Source organism: Zea mays, chromosome 4 (assembly GCF_902167145.1).
Source record: "Zea mays cultivar B73 chromosome 4, Zm-B73-REFERENCE-NAM-5.0, whole genome shotgun sequence".
Classification (NCBI taxonomy): domain Eukaryota; kingdom Viridiplantae; phylum Streptophyta; class Magnoliopsida; order Poales; family Poaceae; genus Zea; species Zea mays.
Genome location: NC_050099.1, coordinates 178,306,230 through 178,315,433, shown reverse-complemented (window position 1 = coordinate 178,315,433; position 9,204 = coordinate 178,306,230). Strand labels below are relative to the sequence as shown.

Here is a 9,204-nt window from a genome sequence, read left to right as displayed (position 1 = left end):
ACGGTGACAGGGATGAGGTTGGGTGCGGTGTGGTGCCGCTCGATGCGCTCTGCTCCTCGCCCACGCTCGCGCAACGCAGGACCTTCCCCAACCGCGACGACAGATCCTCATCCACACACCCGCGGGCGCCTCCACCTCCCTGGGTTCCCCTCTGCTCCTCGTGCCCCGCAGTAGAGCAGCCACATAATTAGGGTTCTTCAGTCTGATTGACAAAATGTCCACCTAGGGCTTTTCTCAATCTCAAATGCTGCGGAGGCAGGGAAATTTGTTGGCTTCCGTTGTGTTTTTTTGCTGTGAAATTACGGCCGACTGCGCGAGACCGCGAGTGACCGCCGGTCGAGCCCCGAGTGGTTCTCCTGCAGGCCTTCCCTCGTCTGGTCGAATCATAAAATGCTTACATATGATGACCTACTTCTTATTACAGTTTAATTTACAAACGTAGGGTTAGGTCAAGATTTTTCTCCATTTGCTTCTTGGACTCATCTGAACTTGCTGTGAAGCTTCCTGGCCATACTAACCCTCCAGGTTCTTCAACTGCAAAAGGCATCCAGCCACTCATTCGGCCTCCGTCGAATCTTGCTACGGGAACCGCAGCTCTTTCACCATGACCCTTCAGAATCGTGGAGTGCGAGTTCACTCTCGAAGGATGGAGAAAGGAAGCGGATGGAGGAAGGCCCATCATCATCTGAAGTCTGTATGTCTTTCTTGCTGCACACCTCCCCTCTTGTGCGCATTCTGGTGCCCACCGAGAGCCTGCGAACTGAAAAACTTTCTCATGCAGTAGTTGCAGGAGAAAGTCCTATGTGGAGTGCCCACTGGTTTCACCTCTTGAGGCTTGACTTCTTCACTTTTTGGCGCATCAAGACCCAACTTCAGCCACGGTACTGTGGTACTCTCATCAGCTAGACCAGCTTGGTTAACTTGGTCTGCTGACTTCTGCTCTTCCACCCCAGGTACTCTCTCCATTGCTCTGTTTAGATAGGGTTTTCTGAAGTTTGTGTTGTCATGCCTCCCCCTGCTTTGCTATTGCTATAAAAAGAAGCAGGGGTCTTCGGGCAGCAATAATTCAGCAGAAAAGGCGAGCCATCGGTACTTTGAAGTGGACCAGAGGATATGCTAGCTTCAGTAGTGGCAAACATGTTGGTCCTTGTTATTCTTCGAGATGATATACCTGTCATCAGTACTCAGTAGTGACCGGCTTCAACAAACTTCAGTTTCCTGTCCAGCTCACTCCCTATCAGGTTAGCACCTGCTCTAGATAGCAGCGTTATACATTTCTATCAGGTACAGTCCTGAAACCTCATGCAGGTGTTGTGCGCCTATCATCCGGGGAGCTACTGCTCACAATTATAATTTGTCTTTGTCGAGGTAAGTCTTTACTACTCCTTAAGACCCTAACGTAGGCGTCCACACTCATGCTTAAGTCGTGCAATTATGAATTAGTAAGCATATTTAATACTAGAATAGTTACTCTAGCCCTGTTCAAAAACCTGAGACTTAAATCACAATGCAGTGAGTTATATTCAACTTATTGCTCGACCTGCCATCCTATCGCTTTGCAAATTCGTGAGCGACCCGTCGTTGCAATCCAAATGTCGCCATGTTCCTTCCAGGATAACATGACGTGCTCCACCTCGTAGACGGACCTGTGCCACTACTCATCGTCAGCACGCCATGACAGCCGCAGCAACAAGGTCACCTCCTCTCGGAACGGTGGCCGGTTCCTCGCCTCCCGCCACAGGAAAATATCACTCTCAGATTTCTTCATCTATGGGTCGGCGCAATCCAAGAGTGACACACACCAGCAATGAATGGCTCTGGTATTGACCAAGATGAGTGAGTCTACAAACCCCTCGATCTAAAAATTCATGGCATATTTATTTTGACGAATACTAAAGAATTGCAACTACCATTCACTATACTTCAAAATGGAGAAGTTTCTACTAGCAAACATGGATGCAATTATGCGTCTTAACAAGCATGATGTGAAGTAACAATATACGGGCACCTGACTATAGTAGAGTTAAAGGTAGTTGATCATTTGATAGCAATGGTAATGCGGTATCCTCCCTGACTGGTATAATAACTCCCTCACGGGATGGAGTGTCTTTTAGATTGTGGTCGTCGTTCATTGGCCTACGTGCCGCCCTGTACGTATGCTAATGTAGTCTACTTTGCCACTCAGAGAGTCAAATGAAGGTTGCACCATGCAGGCATAGAAGGCAGAAATCAGAGATCCTTCGTGCCCAGTATGTTGACGTTAGAGAGCTCTGGTACAGACACCATGCATACAGATTTAGTCGGTCTAATAACATCGTTTCTTCTCCCATAATTTCTTTGGACTGAATTCGCATTCCTGCTACTCACTTACTCCTGAATCCGGAATTCCTGATATGGTGGTGACATGCCAGTAGCAGCAATCAGACTCAGCTGCTACTTGTTGGCCAGCTGAAATATGTAAAAGCATGCTACTTATTATTCTGTAGTTTGTAGTTTGGAGTGATGTTCTATCATTTAATCCGCAAAGTCTTGATAATACATGATCTGTGTAGGAACATGGAACATTGAGACGTATGTCAACCCAATGAATTGGATATTGAAGAATGGCTGGATATAGATGAACCAGCTGATATTTATGTTCTTAGGTAATTTTTTCACTCAGATAAACCTTCATTCTTTCATGTGAGTTAAACATGCTCTCGAATTTAAAAGGGGAAAAACAATAACGTAAACCTTTTATATATATTCTACTGATATTTGTGTCGTGCAATTGTGAATTAGTAAGCATATTTAATACTAGAATAGTTACTCTAGCCCTGTTCAAAAATCTGAGACTTAAATCACATTGCAGTGAGTTATATTCAAATCAGCACTAAATTTTTTCTTGCGATGTACTCATAGCAGTAGCACTAAATCTTTTAAGTGACTCATTCCATGACTTAAATGCATTTTTACTGATTACTTCCCATTTCTTGCTAGCTGTTTACGTGCATCTGTTCGATCTATGGCTTCTCGGCGCTCTCCCAGGTAATTTTCTCGTCTCTTCATTCGAACTCATAGCAGTATCACACAAGTTTTTCTTGATTAGTGGTATACTCAGACCAGTGGTATATTTAGAACAAGTTTTTCCTGATTAGTGTTATACTCAGATCAGCGCTTAAAAGTATAACAGACTTAAATCACATTGCAGAGAATTATATTCAGATCAGCACTTAAAAGTATCACAGACTTAAATCACAATGCAGAGAGTTAAACCCTAATGTCTCTTTATTTTTATTTTTGTATGCTTGATTATTTATTCTCTTGGTGTAATTTTCTTTTTTGTTTGCCTTCATCTGTAGTGAGACATGTGGCCTGCAGTGAGTTATATTCACTGCATCACTAGATTTTTACATGCAGCGTACTCTTAAAAGTTATTATTGTTATGTCTTGACCATTTGGTTTTATCATACTCTTAAGATGAATTCGATTGTTGTTAGATATAACCATTGAATAAACTTATTATTATGCCTTGACCATTTGGTTTTATCATACTCTTAAAAGCTACCTTTAGTGGATGTTTTTTGAAGCCACAATTATATTGAATTCATCTGTTTCTATATTGTTTGGCAGTCAAGTCAATGCCACAATTATGAGATATTGAAATCGATGGTAATATATGTTTTTTATCGACTAATTTATGTGTCTAACCGCACACACCACTTCTACGGTCGGCCTTATGGCTTCTCCAATAGGGAAGAATGTGCGCCTTCAAAGGAAGGTGAACTTAAGAGTAAAAGCAGCTAATGAGTTATAGTTTAACAAGGATGGCTCAGCTATCAAGAAGCTCCAGGTGAGCTCCACATTTTTTTTATTTATGATGATACAATGATGTGTTGTTGACCCTCAACCAGTCGCTAATCGTTTCTTTTTCCCTACATTTTAGACTGGAGTCAATAAGCTTGTTACTGCTACTTCCTAACTGGTGCATAGATAATTTAACGCCGCTTGTGCGGCAATCTCCATCTATATGTGACCTGCAAAAGATAAATCCTTAAATAGTAGGTCAATTGCGAAGCTTTGTTAGTGATGATCCGATGATCAAGAACCGAAGCACCTTCAAGGTACAGTTTCCTTTATTTGCTAAACTGTGTTAATTGTTTTGTTTTAGAAAAATAGTGTAGTCATGGCATATGTATGCATGCGGTGTATTAGGAAACCATGACTACAAAACAGTTATGGTTAAGTCCATATAACTTTTCTATGTGCTTGTTATCTGTTTTCTTATAGTGATCTTCTAATCTTTTTGTCGAACTCTACTGTAGAGAAAATAGAACTTTGATGTAAGTTACAAACAGGTGAACTAGACAAACCATTCTGTTGTAGTTGACAATCATGATATTTGAAAAACGAGCTCACAACTATATTTCACACAATTGATGCTCCAAATTATTTTTCTGTAATTGAAACCTAATGTAGGAATGTGTAGGATATTTGATTTGCCTATTAGAGAAAGATTTGATAGGATGTTTGCTTTGCTTGGTAGGGAAATATTTGATAGGATGTTTGCTTTGACTGATAGGAAAATACCAACATTCTCATCTTCTTATGGCCCTGTGCTTTTACTTCATGTGCTATCTGAATATAGAGTATAATGTAAAGCTATTTTTGCAGATTGGAACTGCAGAGTGGTCGGGTTCTCAGATGTAAGCTGCACAACATTAAGCTATCTCCCCATCGATATTGCACACTTTAACTTGTTACCATATTTAGTTCTTTTGTATGCCTTTATAGTGGCTTGTTAATTTACACTGCTGGTTCCTGCAACCTTTTACAAATTGGTAAAAATGAAAATTGAGAGAGGAAAATTTGTGCTGAAGCTTTATTCGTCCTTTGGTTAAGTGATTACTGAATGAAAACAAATTTAAAAATAGTAATAAGGTTTTTGTTCTATCAAACACAATCAAGATTTGTTAGCTTGCTTGCTGCTGCTTAGATCAATATTGGTTTCTCACATCAACTATGCTAATGTTGAGGTGATAATCAGTCTTTCACTAGCATAAGGATGTATATGCAGACTAATTTTTGTCTCCGTTGCATGGCATTTGTGTTGTTGTATACTGCTCAAGTACTGCTTATGAGATTGCTTGAACTTTATCCTAGAGCCTCAAGAGTTGTCGTTGGCCAAAGCTACATCTATCTTTCTTTCAGTGTTTTGCTGGAACTGATAACGTTTCGAGTCTGCAGAAGAATGAATCATAGAAAGTTAATGTGTGCATCCATGGTTGTGGTCTTGACACGGCGGAGCGGACCTCGCTCGGGAAGCTGCTGCAGCCGGTAGACTATTGATTGGAACTTTTAGGTACATAAGTTCTCCACATGTAGATGAGCGTTATCATCATAGATATGGGGTTTGTCATCAATCTTTGTTTATAAACATCCTATTAGTTATTATTTTTTATGTGCATTGTAATAATATGCTTGGAACTTATTACTTGTTTCTTTTCTTTATTTATTTATTTATTTATTATAGGTCAATCCCTGTTTTGTTCCCATGCTTGAAATTGATGGTCTTCATTTTGTTGGTTGTGACAAAAGTCAAAACCGGATGGAGGTACTAAGCAAACAACCTATGTTATTCTTGGGTTTTGAATTTCTTTTCCAAAAGAACCTGCTTGCACATATTAGCTGATTGTGGAGCTACAAGATCCCTTCTATTTAGGTGTTTAGTTGTGGAGCAGATTGCGGGTTTTGAATTTCTTTTCCAAATGTCGTCTTCACGCCCACCGCGGAGGGGTGGTGACCGAAGAGATAGTGGCAAAGGCGTCCCTTGTGGGCTCTGCTCCTATCTCGCGGTATGAAGCCTTTAACTTATGAGATGAGATAGGAGTCTGTGTTCTTATCCCAATATAAGGTCTACAATGGCACAATGCTTGTACCATCTGTTTTTGCGGTAACTTATTTTTATCATGCAGTGCATGTGATTTGAAACTTTGTGTTAGCCTTTATTGCTTTCTACCTTATGGCACCTGTAGTAGTGAACTGATGATATTATTGTGGACTCTGAAGCTTTGTTTGCTTAGAATGGTAATTTTGTTGTATTCTATTTCACAGGATAAAACCGAGTTGAGCAATTGTCGTTCATCTTAGTGCTAATTTATGGGTATTGCTACTTAACAATAACATTTCGTTATTGTTGTACGAAACCAGTGCTTCATGGTAACATATAGTATATTGCTACTTAAAAATGATTGCCAGTTTTCCACAACACCCATTTAAACAAGATCGACATATGTGATATATAGAAACCATAGCAACACACGTATATGGCTGCAATGTAGCGGTTCCGTTGCAACGCACGGGCACTCACCTATTAATTATATGGATCTGTCTGGCATGGTTGTGAAAAAATATAGTTATGTACTGACCTCATGAAAGAATGTCGATGACCAAAATTTTCATTTAAAAGCATTTGTTTGCTTACTCTGTGTGCTTGTATCCTACTAAAAAAATTGTTTGATCTATGCAGGATTGGGCTGACATGTTACTAAGGATGTATGTAAGATGGGGAGAGAAGCAGCGTTATAAGACACGAGTAGTTGAGAAATCACCTGGTGAACAGGCCGGTATAAAATCAGCAACTGTTGAACTAGAGGGGAGATATGCTTATGGCTATCTCTCTGGCGAGAAAGGGACACACAGGATTGTTCGTCAATCACCATTTAATGCTAAAGGGCTTCGGCAGGTAATATTTGCATTGCACTGTTCTAATTCTGTAAATTTATCAACATTTTGTCTAAGTTAAAGATATTGTACCTTTCTAATTTTCAGTTTTCTGCTATATGTGCTACTTTATGCAGACAAGCTTTGCTGGTGTTGAGGTTATGCCTCTTCTACCAGAGGAATCCATGGCTGTGGACATACCTGAAGAGGACCTGGAGATAAGCTTCACAAGAGCTGGAGGTAAAGGAGGCCAGAACGTGAACAAGGTGGAAACGGCTGTTCGCATGGTTCATATTCCAACTGGAATTGCAGTTCGCTGCTCAGGTATAATTTCACACCAGTTTGCATTTGCATTGTGGTGAACAACACATACTCAGTCTTCTCTATGTACATTGGATCTTAGGCAATCGATTACAAAAAAAGCAAAAAAAAGTAGTAAATGAATTGGTGGTAAGCAAAAGATGTGAAAAACTAATTGATGCCCTCCTGAAAGTACCAGAACTTCCTACCCCTGAATCGTGACCATAGTTGATAGGTAAAATCTTAGCTTTTACCAATGCTGGATTGCCACTCTTGCAGAAAAGCTATTTACAACTTTGTGTAGCCAGGATGTCTGAAATATCTTTGAAAATTGAAATCAAGAAGTCAAAGTAACTGCAGGTAATACGAGATAAATCTGGCATTTGTTTTTAATGTCCAACTTTGCAGAGGAGAGGAGCCAGCTGGCCAACAAAATAAAGGCCCTCAGCCGGCTCAAAGCGAAGCTGCTGGTGATCGCCCTGGAGCAGCGTGCATCAGAAATCAAGCAGATCCGTGGAGACATTGTGAAGGCAGAGTGGGGGCAGCAGATACGCAACTACGTCTTCCACCCCTACAAGCTCGTCAAGGATGTCAGGACAGGGTGTGAGACGTCGGACATCACTGGCGTAATGGATGGAGAGCTAGATCCCTTTATCAGAGCATACCTTAAGTACAAGCTAACTGCGGCAGCTACCAGCTGATTTTTGTTGAGGAGCATAGCGATGAGTGATACCTACATCCATTGTATTATGTTGTAGTATGAGGTTTTCATCTCTCTCTTGATTTAGTATAATTTCATAGCACTAGCAATCTAGCATTGTATTTATTGATCTAGGAATCGAAGTGGAAACATGGCAAACATGGGTTGCCATTCTGTGTTCTGTCATTCTCATTCCCCCTCCCCGCACTGTCTTTCTCATTCCCCCCTCCCCGCAAAGCCCATTCCCATTCCTTGCTGCCATTCCGTGTTCTGCCAATTCTCATTCCCGGCTGCCATTCCATGTTCTGCCATTCTCATTACCCCCTCCCCGTAAATCTCATTCTCATTCCCACGTGCACCTTACGCCTAGCTAAAATCTATACTACCTATTAAGGCTCTAAGGGGTAGGCTGCCTCTGCTTGTTCTGCCTTCTGACGATCTCAACCGTCCAATACACTTTAGAGTCTCTCAGCCGTCTGATGCGTCCGATGCGCGCACTCTCACCCCCACGCATCGCCCCGCCCCCATCGTCCAACCGTGCGAGCACCCCATCGTCCCGCCGCCTCCTGCCCCCCCCCCTCCTCCGCACGAGCCGCAGCCGGCCCCCGCAGATCGTGATTACCTCCCTGCACCCTCGCCGTTGTCGTGGCGTCGACCTCAGCCGCACCCCCGCGATCTCCATCCCGGCACCCTCCCCTCTCCCTCATGCTTGCTCTTCGGATCTCGGGAGTCGGGACTCGCCCCTCGCGCGGCCCCCGCTCGTCTGCCTCGTCCCCGACTTCTCCGACCGCGTCGTTAAGGCGCTCAACCTCTCCATCATCGTCCGCGACTGCCTACGAACTTCTCCGAACTAACTGCTCACAACCAAACTCTTATCTCAAACAAACAGGCGCTTAGAAGGCACGCTGGCCGGTGGATGACGATGGCGGGTGGCGGGGGACTGAACCGGTCTTCATCGAGGGGGCAGCTGCCGCCGTAAGAGCTGCTTGACGATCTCTGCAGGTATTTCACAACAATCCTGTGTGCTGAAAACAATGTAGATTACTTTTCAATTCTTTGGCTAGGAGTAACTTGTTGGTTGCTGAGGATGATGCTTTTAACCGTAACCGCAGGGAATGCGCTAGGCGGCTTATCAGCTTCCATACCCTGGCTCTGGAAAGCAAGCAGAAGGCGGTGTACAGGAAGTACTCCAAGCCCAAGCTCGGCTTCGTCGCGCTTCAATCCCCTGACAAGAAGCTATTGTCAGGTTGAGGCTCGCTGCTGCTCATTGTTTTGTATCATCGCTTCGATGGTACCATTTGTTTGGGTCGTGTGCTCTTTGCTTTTCTACTGAAGCAGATCCTGTGTTGGTTAGTCAGTTTGCTTAAACGACTACTGAACTCTATTTCTACTGAAGCAGAGCCTGTGTTGTATGTGTGTTGGGAGAACGTTGAATATGTGATGTCAAGCTCAAACTTCTTCTCATCCTTTCATGTCTTTAATATATATATATATATATTTTT

The 9,204-nt window shown here is 42.6% G+C and overlaps 1 protein-coding gene and 1 pseudogene across 12 annotated transcripts; one reads left to right on the top strand and one right to left on the bottom strand.

The window, feature by feature from the left end:
* Positions 1–395: 395 nt before the first annotated feature.
* On the bottom strand, positions 396–966 carry LOC109946068 (zinc finger protein 4-like; annotated as a pseudogene).
* Positions 846–7,836, top strand: LOC103654158 (peptide chain release factor PrfB1, chloroplastic). Of its 12 annotated transcripts, none has more exons than XM_023302379.1 (13): positions 846–953; positions 1,040–1,368; positions 1,641–1,836; positions 2,553–2,645; positions 2,980–3,027; positions 3,735–3,832; positions 3,926–4,103; positions 4,654–4,685; positions 5,513–5,593; positions 5,687–5,834; positions 6,509–6,724; positions 6,840–7,026; positions 7,411–7,836. In XM_023302379.1, exons 7-13 carry the CDS (start codon positions 4,077–4,079, stop codon positions 7,701–7,703), a joined length of 984 nt encoding a protein of 327 aa, XP_023158147.1. In that variant the 5' UTR covers positions 846–953; positions 1,040–1,368; positions 1,641–1,836; positions 2,553–2,645; positions 2,980–3,027; positions 3,735–3,832; positions 3,926–4,076; the 3' UTR covers positions 7,704–7,836. The 12 variants fall into 12 exon arrangements, with proteins under 12 accessions (XP_023158147.1, XP_023158146.1, XP_035823338.1 ...); XM_023302378.1 differs by having other exon boundaries at positions 1,614–1,836; XM_035967445.1 differs by adding an exon at positions 5,227–5,341 and having other exon boundaries at positions 1,040–1,836.
* The last annotated feature ends 1,368 nt before the right edge of the window (positions 7,837–9,204 follow it).

Bases quoted from the DNA above. Each gene is read 5' to 3' on its own strand.
- LOC103654158 (XM_023302379.1), top strand. From the start codon at position 4,077: ATGATCAAGAACCGAAGCACCTTCAAG. The intron at 5,594-5,686 runs GTACTAAGCAAA...TGGAGCTACAAG, and splicing joins AAAGTCAAAACCGGATGGAG to ATCCCTTCTATTTAGGTGTT. The intron at 6,725-6,839 runs GTAATATTTGCA...TACTTTATGCAG, and splicing joins ATGCTAAAGGGCTTCGGCAG to ACAAGCTTTGCTGGTGTTGA.